Raw genomic sequence first — 17,707 nt, 5'->3', positions numbered from 1 at the left:
CCAGTTACCCTTAAAAGATTTCCCGGAAGGCATTATCCCTCGCTCCTTGCGTATGGCCGAGCAATAAGCTTCGGCCGGCTTATCGGATAGTAACATCACAGCTAAATCAAAGAAATAAAGCCACATAGGTTGATCCTTCAAATGAACCATGTGAATAGAGAATAGAGAATAGAATAGGAAGAATAACTCTATTTTAGTTGGTTCGGACTACTTTTGCTTCTGCTTTAGGCTGTAAGATGGATTGTTTTGCTTCATCCATCTTACTGTTCAGATTTAGAGCCTGCTGACCACCATCTATTTTGCGCCCTGCAAGACCACATTGACAATATACAGTTCAGTGACAATATTCATTCGAGACTTTCTTAAAAGAGAAAACCCAATTATTTTGTACTGAACAGATTTAAAGTTTGCAGCAAAAGCAGCGAATATTCCCATTTTTAGTTGAAATTACTGGATTAATTTGGATGAAACCTAGTAATGAAATACTTCTTATAACGTAACCGTGTGACATTCAGCTGCAGTACTACAGCTTAACAATTAACAGAACGCACGCAGCAAATGATTATTACACCATCAAAATACACTTTATGTTGCCGAGATATGTCACAGATTTTCCATGGCATTCACTGTGATCCCAGTCGTAGACAGTGCACAAATATTCTTGAAGAAAAAAGAAATACTGGGGTGTTTCTATCCTTGCATTTCGCAAGAACCCCACCATAGAAAAACTTATTTATCAATCAACCCGCGTATTTTTTTTGAAAATTACTATTCTAATTAAAATGTATCTAGTAAATATGCTCTTCTATTGCTACGTCAACCTGCCATTATGAGGGACCCAGAATGGAATCGAAGAGAGATGATACGAGTATTTTATCGGTCATCTGACTAAGCTATATTAGGTCCACTATCTTGTCGCATTGTGGGCCTAGCGAAAACCTCAGTAGGCACGATTAAAAATATCCCATTATACTGCTTACAGAGCGAAAATAGACCCCTAAAATAACAGCCAAAATCACTTTGACCTATATAAATATGGCGGCGAGATTATTTCTTTCCTGTACATCATTTATAGATTTTTAATAAAAATTTCATTTTATTCAAACTGTATAAAGTGTAAATAAATGAAATAAAATCCTCATTTTCGTTTGAATGAAAAAAATTCGCCAATTTCGTTCAAATTATGGAAATTTGTCTTGAATAATTTGTCGATAATTTTAATATTTGAACGTCAATAAATGTATTATAACAAATTTATGCTCGTTTTTATTTATATATTATTATAAAGTATTAAATCAAAAATTTTTTGATTATTTTAAATTCCCTTTTAGGAAAATTTCAGTTCTTAGGGAAATTTCTTAGGGATTTTTACCTATTTAGTTGTGGGTGTTTGTTACTTCGTTGCCATGACAGCTACTACCATGACCAGGTAAAGTTACGTGTTCTAAGTTGTCTCGAATTATAAAATTTACTGAAATTTTCTTGTCGTTTTATTCATAAATAAATTTTAAATAAATATTTACACGATTTAATTGTAAAAAAAATTAAAAAGTACGTATTTAACATATTAATAAGCACGCGAATTTTCGCGTCGCTTGTCGCGCCCTCGAAGCGACGAGAACATGCTGTTGAATTCGCACGTGGATGAAATTATTTAGCAATTCCTTCAAAATTTCAAATGTGTAAAGTTAAATCGCTCATATAATTATTCTAGTTTTTCTCTATTAAGTGATAAATCGATATAAGTATCCAAAATTTAGAAATCGCAGGTAGTCGAGCGCGACATCTCGCGACGCTATGTATCTAATATGACTTGTATTGTTATTTTATTATTTTTACGTTCTTAACGACAGGTAATATAATTTTTTTTTTACTTAATTTTATATAAATAATATAGTTTTAAATCATTTATATATAATGTTCTTGCAAGGTATATATAAAATTTAATAGTGATTTAAAAATTGCTGTTTTATGACGGCAGATGGCGCTATGAATTATAAGCATGCTCTATGTTTTCTACGCCACGTGTGCGTTTAGAATGTGCGATTGTTTATGACATAACTACCGAAAATCTTTATGTTGTGACGTAGATTGTTTAACACATCGATGAGAATAACAGTAACAGATGAAAATGTGAATCGGTCGAGTGGCTAGACGGAGAGAACTTTGTAAATAATCGCACGTCCTTTCTCAAACATGGCGTCGAAGTGATGGTGTGTTAAACTCTATTACTTTAGTTTATAGAAAATCTGATAATGCATTCTTAATTACAAAACAGAATACTTTGAAGTTTCACATTTATTGTAGCTGACAGAGATATGTTACAGTAATTAGACCTTTGACCTTAAAAATAAACTTTCAATAAATACAACAAAGTTTAAATAGGTACAACATGAATTGTACAACATACTTTCAGTAAAATGAAAGTTTGTTGTACAATAACCTTCCTGTTCCTACTGTTGTACAAATTCCAACCCTTCTCTTTCTTTCTGGTTACAAAGTGTTTGAAGCATTGAAATTTGATAAAACTGGATTCATTATGCTGCTAAAGTAATGTCAGAATGATAGAACATTCTTTAAATACCAAACTCGCCTTTGATGTTTCACTTATTAAGCAAAGAGATGTGATACTTGTCTACAAAATACTTCTGCGTTATAACAGATCCTGTTATATGAGCTAGCAGGATGCTAATAAATGAAAGATACAACTATTTTATAACATTCCACAATAAAATATATTATTATTTAATACAAACAAATGGAATTTTTCTTCATTTAATATAAATAAATATATTAGTAATACCATTAATTTGCATATAGACTACATTCCTGTACAGTGGTGGACCGGTGTAATGGTAAATTGGGAACTTTTCGGTGAGCTGTTTACTTGCTGGCTTTTCTTTATTTTAGTATAACCTATTTTATATTTCACTTGAGAAAAATAATAAATAGCACTGGTATTTTGTTTATTAATTTATGTTTATGTAGTTGTATGCTAGGGTATATTGGCCAGATGTCCCCTCTTTTTAGTTTGATTGTTCTGTCTTTGCAGTTCTGTTTGTAGGTATTGGTTGTATTTTGGAATGTTTTGTGGTATGTAAATTGTTGCTCTATAATTTATTTTTATTGCTTTGATTCTCTGGATGGTATGCAGCCTTGCATGCTGATGAATAGACTAATTGAATGGCTTTGAGTCAGCATAGGTGTTTGAATGTTTTATTTTTGTATTGAATTCCCCTGAAGATGGATTTGTAAGCATGAAAAGGGTTATATTTACACTTAGTACCATCGGAGTGAAGAAAATGCATAGTCATTGGAAGCACGGACAAAACAAATTCATAAAAATGTAAACGATTAGTAGATTAGTATGTATGATGAGCATCTGTATGGATTATGATACTACAAATATTTTATATTTACTATTGTCCAGAGATATATGAAACAAAACTAAATAAATTTTTGTATTATTAGTAATTTTAATAATTGTTTTAAGTATAGGAAATATTCTGTATGCTGGAATGGGGTTAAAAAAGGTTAGAAGGGTTTCTTTTATTATTACAAGTTCCGGTGAATAGAGAGATTATATGGAATGTACAGTGTTTTTCATTTGTAATGATTTATTCCATTTAATTATTTGTTAGAAATTTGCCTTTAGTTTACTATGTAGATTTTTTTAGATCCTTGGGTCATTGCCAAGTGTACCTTTTTTCTCAATAACTATATTTCTCTGAGGTTAACTACATTTTTCTCAGACTTTGCAGGTGGTTCATTTCTTCTCAATCAAATAATTTGTTCATTGTGCTCTTATTTGAGATTAGTATCACATAACTGGCAAATAATTTCCCTTTTGGATAGGCTATAATGAATTTTTCAATATACTCTTGATAGTGAAATTGCAATGCAAGAAAGCAAAGGTATAGAATGAACCCAACTTGACACTGAGCATAGAACATGTGGCAGTTTTTTCTCTCTTGATTCTGTAGGTAATAACTAAAAATTAGAATATTTTCGTAACTAAGTCAGTCTTGAGAATGTTTTATACAAGCTGCAACAAAACACTTGAAATTTTTTACACTTATGATTAAACACTTACAGAACCAGTTTTCAATGTTGAATTTAATACAGAATGCATAAAGTGCTGTTTGTTGAGTCAGTATATATATCATAGGTAAGTTTGACATAATTTATTCATATCATCAAATTCCATTATTAATTTTCCATGTTCAGTTTGTAAACTAATTTAACTTGAGAAATGCTGCATTTGTTTTATGTATTATTATACATTTCATCAAATAACAAACCCTGTTTCTGTTCATGCATCAAGAGACATCTGTGTTGTCATTTTGATGACAACACAAAGCAGTTTCTAGGACACAATAACATCACAGACCAGTTTCTCTTTTTATCACACTCCCAGATTACGATTGCACAGTCTGTTTGTCTGAACACATTCTAAAATTTGAATAATGCTGCAGCATAATTTTTATGGTCTAGCAAAATTTTAGAGTGGTTTACATCCTACGACTCCTCTCTGATGATCTACATTGTACTTTATTTAAATGAGGAATTACTACATTATTGAATTATGTTTCTATTTTAAGCTCCTAATTTATAAATATTTCTATTTTATAAAGTTTTGTGATAAAATAACTGTCTATAAAAATATCTACAAGATGGATATTCTGTGTATCTTGTGTTTAATTCTTATCAAAAATGTTCGTTCATACAAAAAATACACACAAATATTTATCAACAGATCTCTTATCTTTTCTCGGATACAATTTCAGGATAAGCCGAAACGTGACTGTTAGGAAACACAGATAATCCAGTTTTATTTCTCTACATTATTTCTGTTAGTTGAGAGAAAAAATTCAGAAATTATTAATATAGAAAATGGATCTGATTTTTTATAAATTCCTGCTACTCTGCACATTTGAATTAATATTTTAAATGCCTTTCTGTTTGCTTTGACTCCACCTTCCAAAAAATTTCTTCTTGTTTTACATCTTCAACTTGGATCTTCTTTTTCTCTTATCATCATCTCAGTTTGGATTCGCCTTTTCCAATTTTCTCTTTAATCTTTCACTATCCTTCTTACTTTAAGTATTCTCAGGATTATAAAAATCTCCAAGAGTGTCCAAGACATTCAAAAATTATCAATTATCATCAGACATTTCCAACAGCATTATAAGTCTTTTGGCTAATTATTGATGTTACGAATGGTTTACTATGACAAAAATTAAGCATGTGATATTACGCGGTTCCAGAAGAAACTTATTGAATATTTATCATTTTAAATAATGGATCTCTCTGATAACTGGTGAAACCTTGCTCAATACTCTACAGTTTAGTAAGTTTTGACCTATTTTTCTTAGTTATCATTGAAGTTTTTCCCAATTCTTTTATTATAAAATGTATCAAAACGATGCAGACTGCAAACTTATGAAACCACACCTTGGGAATCCAGCAAACTATTTATAACCACTTTGCTGGATTCCCAAAGTGTGGTTTCGTTTAAAAATTTCGAATCACGTCTAGTTATTTTAGGTTATTCAATTTTTTATTGCATAACTTAAAAGAAAATTGGAAATTGACCTCATTTTCACTGACAGTAATGTTGCCCACAATGAAACCAATAGTGCCATTTTGTATTCCCCTTGGGAAATAGCTCAAAAATATGCATGTTACAAAAAAATATTTGTCTCAATGTACTGTAGGCCTTGTACAGTGTATGTATATATGTAAGCCCCAACATTACTTTAAATATATAATATATACACTTACACACAAACACTGGCTGTGTTCCTGATAGTTCACGGCCATTGTGTGTTCACGATACTACATTTTCGTACATATAAAAAATATTCCATAAAAATTATGGAATCATCTTTCGATATTAAATTATTTTTTGCCGGTTTTATTGTTTTTAATTAACGAAGACCATAAAAATGAGTTGCAGTCTTTTTTAAATCCTGTGTACAATTTTATTATGTGTGTGTATTGTTTTTAATTGTGTACTGTCTGTTCTTTTTAATGAAGATTTTAGTATTTTATCTTTAAGTTGTCTGCTATCCCAGGTTTGTGTGGAATTGTAGCTTTAATTGGTGTTAAGTGTCACTTTAATTTGATTAATAGTAGTAGTAATAATTGATGATAGTAAGACCAATGAAAAAGCACTGATTTCATAAATGACACTAGAATTGACCATTTGTACATTTAAACATTGTGTTTATGTACAGAAGTAAACTCAAACTGCCTGTTAAGGAAGCCAAAAATACTCCTAATAAATTTTCATTTGGTTTCCTTTTTATGTAGATATGATGCCATGTTTCATTCTGCCTCGATGTTCATGTGCATTTGATATTGAAACAATCAGATAGGACAGTTTTGCACGTTACAACATTAGATTACAGTAGTCGCACAAGGAACCCATTTTTTCGATAATAACTTACAAGAAGAGAATGGCTGACAGTGTTAAATTTTGACTTTGAGTAAATTTTTATTTATTGCAAGTAGAAAAGTGCGGTGAATTTCGTGCATACTCATACATTACAGTAACAGCCAAATTGCAACATTTGTTTTTATTAAATTTCATGATTTTAGAGTATTTGTGCATAAATAAGTTGGCTTCTTTGTCAGATTGAATGGAACCAAGACATTTTTGTTCGATTTGACTTTTTCTATTTGGCCAAAAGTACTATTTTCTATTTGATGTTCAGTGCATATCTTTCCTTATGTGAAATCTGTCAATAAAAATTACCCAGCTACCGTTGGAATAGGAGCGCCGGTGTTTGATCTAAGTATAGACGAGCTAATAGTCGATATTCAAGAATGACTATCTTGTAGATAACACATTGGACTTATGATTACTTATCAGACAAGAGATTTGATAAACTTGTTTTTCAATATATTATCCCAGTTATGTTGAACTTCTATCTTTTTGATTGCATTTTTATGGATATTCAGAAGCAGGGGAGTGCTCGATTCAGATAAAAACATATATAAAGTGAGTATTTACTTTAATGCGTTCGCTAAAAAGACAGAATTTTATGTTAAAAGTTAAGTCTTACTAAGCTCAAAACATTATTTTCTAGTTGCGGCTATCAATATTTGGGATTTAATTCTAAAAATTTCAGGTTAAAAAAACACAACTAGTCTGCGATGAAAGTCAGAATTCAGAGTTCTCTTACGGAACCGGTGAGCGGAATTCTGGATATTGAATGCAATCCTTCCTCCACACCGGGATCGTTGATCCAATCATTCTTCAGGAAGAAGGGCGTGCAGTTACTCCCCCCAAATGTCAGTTTATATAATTTGTATTATCAACCGCTAAAACCCGGCGCCACTCTAGAAAGTTTAGGAATTAAAGACGGATCTACTTTGCTCTTAGGCTGTAGGAGTAAGATATATATTTTTTTAAAAATTCAACTCAAATTGTTCTCTATATTTTTAATGGCAGAACATATTTTTAAGTAATGAATTCTGTATTGAAATAGAGGTGGTAGTGTTTTTTGATTTGCGGATTTACTTATTTTAATAGGAATTCTTATTTCAGGTGATGCTGACAACGTAAGCGGCATGTTGAAGTGGAGGGTCCTAGCTTTTATCATCTGCATTCTTGCGGTTTGTGGAATAGTTACAGTGTGCCTTCTGCACAGTTTAAGTGGTGGAGAAATACCTTACGATGTGAGTAACTGCCTTTAAAATGTATATATAAAAGCAACAAAAGTAAGAACTATGAAATAAAGGTACAGTAGTGTTGAAAATATGAATTTCTAAAATATATTTGTTACGGACAATAATATATCTTCTACTGAAGGTACTTCTAGCTTATTGTGAATTGTATCAATGCTGACTGCTTGTCCTTCATCGCCATTGTTTCTAAGACTTTTTTAAGAATTTTATGTTTGCAAAATATTCATTCAAAATCTGTACGCTAACATTTCAGTATGGAATCGTTATGGATGCTGGTTCGACGCATACGCAAGTCACCTTATATCGATGGAAAGGAGACAAAGACGAAGGAACCGGAGAAGTGTTGCAGATTGATACTTGTAAAATAAATGGTAAATGATTGTCTTAAAACATGTATTGCTTTCCGAATGTGTTTTGTTCTGCTTGTTTCTTTATAAAAATCGACAACTGTGCCACAGTAAAAGATCCAGTTAAATGTAAAATGCCAATTTGCATAGAATGGCCTTAATAGTGTAAATTACCCAGTGATCATAATTAAAGTTGTCCTATTCAAAGGACATCGTAGCTCCAACCAATAAGCCAACTGATGCCAAAATTTGTTCCACCATTGTTCAGGTGTAAAATTTGTAGATGATGCAGTGGTCAGTGGCTGACTGCACCTGTTCCCCCATGATGTACACGCAACACAATACTGTCCTTTAGGTCTGTCAATGTTACAACATTATAACAATTTCACATTTCTTTGCTTGCAGTGGCATTTATCTGCTAGGGGACAATTTTGGAAGTAAAATTTTTCTTTGCAAAATCCTTTTGTGTGTCCTCTTGACACGACAATTTATGTATATGCTATTCGATTGGCTTACTGGTATGAGGAGCTACAGAGTCCTTTGAATAGGACAACTTTAATTATAGTTGCCCTGTATATTAAGAAAAGATGTGCCTTGGAAGATATGGAATAATTTTAACTTCTGTTTTTCTTAGGTGGAATTCACAATCACACATTTGAAAATTTTAAGGAAGCCGGGAAAAGTCTCTTGCCCTGTCTGAAGAATCTGTCCGTCTCAGTACCTGATAACAGAATATCGACGACTCCTGTTTACTTGGGAGCAACAGCGGGGATGAGATTACTAAAGTAAGTTTTTATAAAATGTGAAATTTAATCTTAAAAATATTATCATCACTGATTACATTAATTTTTTTTTTCCTAGCTTGACCAATCCACGTCTGACAAAAGCCATACTTGTGTCGATTCACGACACTCTGAAGACCGATGGCTATGACATGAAAGTCGTCGACATCATCAGTGGGCAGTCGGAAGGGTTGTTTGCCTGGACCACTGCAAATTTCCTATCCGATAAATTAGAACACAAACAGGTAAACATTAATTAAAACAAATAAAACTTATAATGAAAATTAATTTTCAACTTTTGTTCTAAAAGAAAGAGATTTCAACAGTGGGAGCTCTGGATCTCGGAGGAGCATCCACTCAGATAGCTTATGAAATCAAAGACAGAAAAGAAATTGAAAATGACACAGTAACGACACTAACACTGTACGGCAATACACATGACATATTTTCCGAAAGTTACTTGTGTTTCGGAGTGGAAGAAGCTATCAGAAGGTATCATGCTGTTCTTGTTTTGGTAAGTTTCTTCATACTTTGTAATTATGTACTTAATAAATAATTAAAATGATGAATCTTTGGGTACATCTCATACTTTTCTTGTCGTTAATTTGCATCTGTTTGACAATTCTCTTATGCACTGTACAAAAAACAAAAATAGCAGAATTTACAAATATTTTTACTATACAGGGTTCCTTGTAAAACTTATCCCACTCACTGCATAATAAAACTAGACAGACTGAAAAGTAGATTTCACATTTAGTAAAGTAGGTCCCTTTTAACAGCAATACCTGTAATTGATTTATATATAAATCTCAAGATGCATTAGTTTGAATCAGATGTAGATAGGAAGTCATGCATGAAGAATTGACCTTTTAAGTGATCTTAAATCATTTTTAAGTAATTTCCCTGGACATTGAAAGATTTATCCCACTGCCCACCAAGCTAGAGGCTACATTCCTTCAAGTGCTGTGGCTGCTGGCAAATCTACTCAGAAGTACTGAGTGGATTTGCTTAGTGTTGGAAGCCAGGAGATTGAAGACGGGTAAATCACACAGGGATTATGGACTGTAAGAGGGGTTAACCGGGACCTCTTGTCAAAGCCTGTCCAATGTTATTCACAGTAAGCAATCTTATATCATCATGCAATAAGATGACACCATGTGTCGGCTTACTGGATCATTTGGTTTTGATGAGCCTGTGCAATTTTTCAGGGGGTTTGGTTGTATTGTTCTGAATTTGTTTTTGTGTTTCTCGAGTGTTACCAACAATAGACTCTTCGTGGTCAAAGAAGAAAGTTGACATCACTTCACCCAAAGAGACAGTCACCTTGATGCTTTTTTGTTGGAGGTGGTGTCTGGTGTTTCTGATGTATAGTGGCCAACTTGCTAGCCAGTTCATACTGATGGTGCCATGTTTCATTTCTGGCCACAATTCTCATTAAAAATGAATCACATTCTCATTTATGCTGCATCAAATGTTTCAGTGACACTACTATGCAGTTAACTTCTCAGCTTCCTCCAAATAATTGGCGTGTCCAATTGTTAAATATTCTCCTCAATCAACAAGTTTAGTATCTCGATCAGTCTGCATCTGATGTGTTCTCACATCTGCCAAGAAATTCCCAACACCAATCCTTTGCTGTCATATGTAATACACAAGCAGTGCTATGCATGAATTTTCACCAAAATCCTTTCTGTATGCAGAAACTGATCACATTTATGCTATTTGCAAGAGTCCGTAATTAAATAAATTTTTTTATAGGAGGATGTCAATGAAACCATCATAGATGATCCATGTGGACTTAGAGGAGACACTGTAAATTACACAGCAGATTTTCTCTTCAATCATCCATGCTCAGTACACAAGAATGAATCCGAACCAAACCAGTTTTTGCCAAACTTTATGGTAAGTGCTTTTGCATGATGCTTATTAACAAATCGATAAAATACCGGTTCCTTTAAACAAAATACATTATTACATACTTTAGAATACTACATATATTTTCAACGGACTCGGAGACACTGCACAATGTGCAAATGAAGTTGCAAAAGTGATGAATTTCTCAGTCTGTCAAGAATCTTATAGATACTGCTTCAGACCTTTACACCAGTCACTCACAGATGCAAGATACTTGGTAAGATATACGACTACAATAGAATGTATTCAAATCATACTTTCCTGAACAAGTTTTCACTCTGTAGTATTAATTTTAGGCAATATCAACATACTATTATCTGGCAAAATTCCTGAAGATAAATATGTCGGACTCCAACATGGAACAGTACGAAACTGCAATGAATACTTTCTGCAATACTTCGTACGAGGATGTAAGGAAAACAAATGCATTATTGGTTGCGATTTATCCAAAACTTTAAGCTACATAACTTTATTTTGTGTATTTTTAATTTCAGGCACTGAAGATAGATCCCGAAGAAGACGAATATGTGAGCGATTTCTGTTTTGAAGCTCATTACATTTTTTACATTCTGACGGAAGAGTACGGATTCAATGCCACGTCATGGAGGAATATAGCATTTATAAATAAGGTAAATATTTAATAACTCTCTTGACTCGACATTAATTACAAAAAATACTTTGTATTTATATAATGACCATGTCATCTTAAGTAATTTTCTACAACGACCGAAATTGTTGCCATTGTATGATCTTGTATAGAAATATGTTTAAAATTTTGGAAAACAGACAGAAAATTTAACATATAAAAAGAAATAATTGATTTGTGGTATGTAACTTTCATTTACAACATACTTACTATACATAATTGGAGGGCCGAGGCAGTCGAGCATTGATTTGCCACTTCGACCAACCTGGATTAAATCCATGCAAATAACTCTGGGAAGGGGATGGTAAGTCATGGAACTGACCAAACTCACAATGGGTATGAATTGAAATACCCATTACTGCTCATGAATTGGTAAGAGACTTGCGTACTTTTTCACTTTTTGATACCTTTATGGTGATTGACAAAACAAAACATGCCATTTCATAATCATAATAGAAAATTTACACCAGTCATAAGTGTGAGGGCTCTTGAAGCAAGAATTTGACAGCCAGATATCCAATAGTCGGCCCTCCTCTTCGGGGACTCCAGATGAAATCTGGGACGAGAAACTTTCAGCATAAAAATTTGTGGATCATGTATCCTGGACGCATCAGGCCTGGCAAACTTGTGACAGGCATAGAAAAGGATCCTCTTAGAGCCACAACGTGGAAAGACCGTATGCAGGTTAAGCCAGATTTATCCGTCCCAGAAAATAGAACAAACAAATGCTGTTGGATGAAATTGAATAAAATAAAAGTAGAAATACACAAAATCTTCAAAATTTAATCAACATTTCCAGATTACATGCAAATTTTGATCTGTTGCAGGATAAGGTAAAAGAAAGTTTCGATCTTGTCCAAAGCCAAAATGCACTTTACGAGCCCGTATCGGTTCCAAAAAGATGTTTCGAGCATTCAGCAGCAACATTAATTAATAAAAAAACATTAAATTTTTCTTTGCAGATACACAAATTCAACGTAGGTTGGTCTCTGGGTTACATGATCAATGCCACCACGCTGATACCCTCCGAGAAACCACGGCCACCGCTGATTTCCACCGGCGCATTCATCACTGCCAGCATCGTCTGTCTGATCTTATTGGTGCTGTCCATTATTTTCATAGGAAAACTCTGTTTTCGCAGATCCCAGACTGGCTATACGCGCATCTCAGAGGCATGACTCTTTCCTATTATATAATTTATTCTTAATTGTTACAGTCAATAATAAGTTTATTAAAAATTGTTTATATTGGTATAGAAGAATTGTTTTAATAGCATGTATGACTTTGATACACTCAAACAATTTGTGGAAAATTATTTTTTAAAACCCAAGAGAGGCAGAAATTTGTGAAAGCCTGCAAAATTAGTTATTTTGGCATTGTTGTTCCATCTACACGGGGCATTGTAGAAAACATAGAACCCAGAGTCGCAAGCAGAAAGCCCTACATTGTATAATACTTTCACACCTAAGAACACAGGCTCACTTGTCTTGGGTCAAGAATGTATATTTTCTGATCACTTTTCTTGTTCTGGCCAGTCCAACGCAAAACCTACTTTGGTCGAAACCCGCTCGCAATTCCACAAGTGTGTTTGTATGTAAATATAACTAACATATAAAGCAGCTACAAATAACAAGGAAACATTATAAATACTAGTGTTAAACTTGTCAAGGATGAAATTAGATAACAACAAAAGAAAATTAGATTTTGTAAACAAATCTTCAAATCTCCTAGTTCTACTAAATTCATTTTATTTATTTAAATTCTACAACAGGGGTGGACCACATTTAAACCTTTTGAAATGGCATGGGCTATACACAAGAGGAAAAAAAACATATGAGTAAATTACAATTATTTATTCATATATGATTATAAATGACAGAAGTCAAATTAGGTATACTGACATGAATAGCCAAAATATTTGGTTGAATATTAGTCACTGCTAGTTTTAAATTAGTTTTGATACGAATGTTAGCCTATTTTCTGTTTTACCGAATTGTAGAAAATGACAGTAAGGTAGTATGCAGCAAAATTTGTTGGGAACGTAGAAGACAAATTCTCCGACGACTAAGGAAAAATCCTTTTCGAACACATTGAAAATGTCAACAAAAATGAATACTCGTACAAAAGTAAGGGAGCAAGAGCAGAATTGTTCCATCTAGTACTTTTGTACTAATCTAGTACCTTTTTACTTGTCCCAGTACCAAGATACCCAATACCATTTTCCTAGTACCATTCATGAAATCCTAATACCTTTCCTTTCAATTTAGTATCTTTTCAAAAAATTCATTTTTGTTGTATATTCTTTTTACTTTACTTTGACAGTAAATAGCACTGTTGTGCAAAAAAAAAAGTTTTTTTCTATTTCTGAAAAAATATATTTTGTTCCTAGTTGTACTTCGAGCACTGAATTCAAACCTGTTTTTAGTTTTTTTCTGTCAGGGATAGTTTATGAGTAATCACAATTTTATTTTTTCTTTATGTTTCTGATATAGTGCAGGGTACATTAGCTGAAATTTAAGAAACAAATCTGCTTTTTTATGATGTTATTAAGTTCATCACATTAAGGGAGGTTGGGATCTAATACACAACACAGTACTCTTAGTGTATTTGCTTTGTATTATTTATTTCACAACGAGCAATTACAAAAAATTGACAAAAAATGAGCCACCATATAGTAATGCACGTCACTTTTTTCCCTTGTATTGAGAATCTTTCTTCTCTCGAATGATATTCCCGCAATAATCTGCTAACATAGAAGGTACCCACTTTTGTTCATAACACCTTTCTATAGTAGAAATGTCTTTATGGAATCTTTTGCCATGTTCATCCGATACGTCACTACAACTCTGTGAAGTAGTCCAGATGAGAGCCCATCATATGTACCTTCAGAGACATATTGCACCCCAGATCTTGATATGCTTTGTAGTTGATAGCTCTTCTTCCGAGGAAGTTTTCTGATACCATCTTGAAACACAACCATGCTCTCTTTTCTTTGGCAGTCAAACGTGCTTCAAAGTTTGCATCTTTCTGCAGTTCCTTGTTTTGTGGGTCCACAAATACACCTTCGTTTATTTTTGCAGCTGAAAGATGGGGGAATTTGTCAGCTAGAAATGCAAATCCACTGCCTGTTGGATCCATGGCCTTTATGAATTGTTTCATTAGGCCAAGATTGATGTGAAGCGGTGGAAGTAGTATATCTTCAGGAGCTACCAGACTTTTGTGTTACACATTCTTTTTGCCCACTTTCCATCTCCACTTAGGCCATTTCTTTTTCACGTAGTGAGAATTTCTGTCACGACTATCCCACTCACGTGCATCCTTCGTGTAGCCTTGTTGCATTCCCAATGTCATAGCAATTACTTTGAAGTCTCCACATATTTTCCATCTGCTGTTGAACAAGAAATTGTCACGTTCGATCACTACTGGATGCGGCAACATACACATACCTCTTTATAACGTTCCTGTGTTTGCCATGAACTGTGAATATATATATACATTACACAAAAAGTATCCCTGACAACGAAATTCTGTTTCCAGATTTGAATTTTCCATATAAATTGGTTTAGAATCACACATTTTAATATCAGAAATAGAACCCTTGTCAAACAATGTAGATTTTTGGGCTCTAACCTCTAACAGTTCCAATACTAAACAATTGGTAGTGCTCAAAGTAATCACTAGAGGCGCATGAACATGACACTGCCAGTGAACACTGAATGTTGATATTAGTGTAATGTTTTGGATTGCACTCCACCTCCAGCCTCCAAATGGTAATATCTGAATTTAGCCTGTATGAATTTTGTACATTTTATAGAAAGACTTGGAACAACCTGGGTGCGAGTGTCTGGAGACAATCAAAACCGAATCATCACATAACAAAATCCTCTGGCTTTTGTTTTGCCCAGCATTCTGAAACAAAGGAAACTATCCACTATAGCTGCCTATAGGGAGTCTGCATTTTTCCAAACAGCATAGTCACAGGTATTTGCCAAACATTTTGAAAAATGCCAACATAAAACTCATCCTAGAATAGGTAAGATTTCCAAATACGGCTCCCGTTACAAAGTTATCGAATTTTCTGGATAATCGAGATATTTTCCAAAATCATTTCAACAATGTGGTTTCTAGCAAATAAAATCTTAACATTATCAGTTGTATTCTGTTGTTAGTTGACTAACATAGTTCAATTCTGTTTGTTCTTGGGATCTCGTCGAACGGAAGGAAAGAATAAATATTCGCCCTGCAACCAGACTGGGTTCTTAATCCACATGCAGGCACCTAAAGTGCTGCCTACTAAGACCATGCATTGTAGAATGACCTTTTGCTTGTGTTTCACCTTCATTCTCTCAAAATATCAGATGTTCCCTAAACAGAATTAAAAATAATGGCAAACACAAGCAGTAAAATGTTAATTTTTAGTAATGTTGATTCATACCTTAAGCTTTATAATTTATGTTCGTTGTCTCATTAAATGTCTTGGTAGCCATTTAACTGCCAAAGAAACCCAAGTTTTTTGCCATCTTAGCTATGTCATGACAAAATATCACCATAATTTCTGTACTCATTATACACACTACTTTGTTAATGTATCTTTACTGTTATACAAAATGATTATATACCATGTAAAATGTTTTTTAAGTAAGTTCTGGTACCAGAGCACATATGTTACAGGAATTAGAGAAGGGCAACAGAATTAGCAAAGTTAGTAGTAACGAAAGACTTCTCTGGCCAACTTATCACCTGTCATCACAAAAAAAACCATTGAGTTTTAGAGAATCCCTGCAAATTCTTATATTAAAAAAAAACCTTGCATCAACATTGGGGAAAGAAATGTTTCCACATTTCTCCCCCTCCAACCTTTTAACTTGTAAAATGTTTTAAAAACCAGAAACATGTTCGAACTTTTGATTCGTCAAACAAAAATGTTTTCATTAATAAAATAACACAAATGAAGATTCATTAATAAATTGTAAAAAACAATGTTACCTAATCAAATAATTGATGGTAAAATAATTACAATTTTCCCTTTAGAAAGTATTTTTTATCTAGAATGGTCATTGCATTCATTATATTTTGGCACTTTTTCATTATTAAAACAACCTTCGTAACTTACATAATTTGAAACAATTTCTAGTTCTTCAAGGTCATTGGTTACTTTTTGATAAGACACAAAAATAGAGTTTTGTTTCCGAATTCAAAATCATCTAATTGTATCAAAATTCATCAATTTAAGCAAATATTGCATATTTGTTAACTACCATTCAATTTACACTTGTGCGATCAATTATTTGATGCATTTTTCTTTTGATCCTAAGTTTGTCAAGAACGTACTACAAAAGACATAAATTTTACTTTCCTTTGGTTTGGACACACAAGAATACAAAATAAGAACTATCCACAAACAGTCGAGAGTGACAGACTAACAAATATCATAGTCTTTGGGAGGATGAGAGACAGAAAGAAAAACCAACCCCTCTGGAGACATGTCATTGATAAATTTTAGTATAGACTTTTGTCAAATGATCTTTCAAATAAAAAAAAATGCACTTCTTTGCTTTTATCCAAAGTAATTTGTTTGTGGATTCAAACCCCGCCTCGGGTCAGTTCTTTTATTCCAGGTTCTAAATTTACTAATTAATAATTATAATCTTAAAGAATTATTTTAGTTGAGGTAGACGTTAGGTGCCATCTCTTTAGTGACAAATTATATCAATCATTTAATTAGGCCGATATTTAAGGCGATTGTTGGTTATTTCATTATATGCATCGGGCTTTGAGTTATTATACATGTAATTTGACGGTTGCTGCACCTTCAATACTGAAATATTAACTGTGTAAAAAAAATACTAATTATGATCCAAAAAATAAATTATACAATAGTAAAAAAGAACAAAGAAAGTTATTTAATTTTTCTATCGCTTTAATGATTAAAAAGATCACAAAATATGTAGTGTACTAAATTTTATGTAAGTAAAAGTTGTTTTTTTTTTTATTAAAGGATATGTCGTATGATCTTGTATAATTTTTTTCTCTCCCGGCATCATGGTTATACCAGTATGCTTAAATAAATGAATGTGTGTGTGTATATATACACATTTTCATAAAAGTTAAGTTCACTGGATAGAAATATATACTAACAATATTTGCTTAAAATGACAAAGTTGTTGAAAATTTTCTAAAATATCAGTGTTTAATGAAGTCTAGTGTAGGTAAACCTATACTAATTTAAAGTCACAAGATGAAGTATTTGATTTAACTTTAAATACTGATCTACAGGCACCGAGAGTTTCATTTTTTGTCGCGACATATCTCGTACAAATCTG

At 32.9% G+C, this 17,707-nt stretch overlaps 1 protein-coding gene across 4 annotated transcripts; it reads left to right on the top strand.

The window, feature by feature from the left end:
* Positions 1 to 1,383: 1,383 nt before the first annotated feature.
* On the top strand, positions 1,384 to 12,645 carry LOC136984800 (ectonucleoside triphosphate diphosphohydrolase 3-like). 4 transcript variants are annotated; one of them, XM_067281941.1, is made up of 12 exons: positions 6,928 to 7,006; positions 7,137 to 7,399; positions 7,556 to 7,686; positions 7,949 to 8,066; positions 8,677 to 8,827; positions 8,904 to 9,069; positions 9,135 to 9,338; positions 10,583 to 10,726; positions 10,809 to 10,955; positions 11,035 to 11,148; positions 11,233 to 11,367; positions 12,347 to 12,645. In XM_067281941.1, the coding sequence occupies exons 2-12, from the start codon at positions 7,162 to 7,164 to the stop codon at positions 12,560 to 12,562; spliced, it is 1,764 nt and encodes a 587-aa protein (XP_067138042.1). In that variant the 5' UTR covers positions 6,928 to 7,006; positions 7,137 to 7,161; the 3' UTR covers positions 12,563 to 12,645. The 4 variants fall into 4 exon arrangements, with proteins under 4 accessions (XP_067138044.1, XP_067138045.1, XP_067138042.1 ...); XM_067281943.1 differs by lacking the exons at positions 6,928 to 7,006; positions 7,137 to 7,399 and adding an exon at positions 1,384 to 1,429; XM_067281944.1 differs by lacking the exons at positions 6,928 to 7,006; positions 7,137 to 7,399 and adding an exon at positions 2,020 to 2,213.
* The last annotated feature ends 5,062 nt before the right edge of the window (positions 12,646 to 17,707 follow it).

Source organism: Centruroides vittatus, unplaced genomic scaffold (assembly GCF_030686945.1).
Source record: "Centruroides vittatus isolate TY-2023 unplaced genomic scaffold, ASM3068694v2 contig_928, whole genome shotgun sequence".
In the NCBI taxonomy this organism is placed as follows: Eukaryota; Metazoa; Arthropoda; class Arachnida; order Scorpiones; family Buthidae; genus Centruroides; species Centruroides vittatus.
The sequence above is the reverse complement of the archived record's forward strand: the minus strand, read 5'-3'. Positions and strand labels throughout refer to the sequence as shown.

Excerpts from the sequence above, each read along its gene's own strand:
- LOC136984800 (XM_067281941.1), top strand. The coding sequence starts at position 7,162 with ATGAAAGTCAGAATTCAGAGTTCTCTTACGGAACCGGTGAGCGGAATT. Across the intron at positions 9,070-9,134 it reads ATAAATTAGAACACAAACAG|AAAGAGATTTCAACAGTGGG; the intron begins GTAAACATTAAT and ends TTGTTCTAAAAG. Across the intron at positions 10,956-11,034 it reads TCACAGATGCAAGATACTTG|GCAATATCAACATACTATTA; the intron begins GTAAGATATACG and ends TATTAATTTTAG.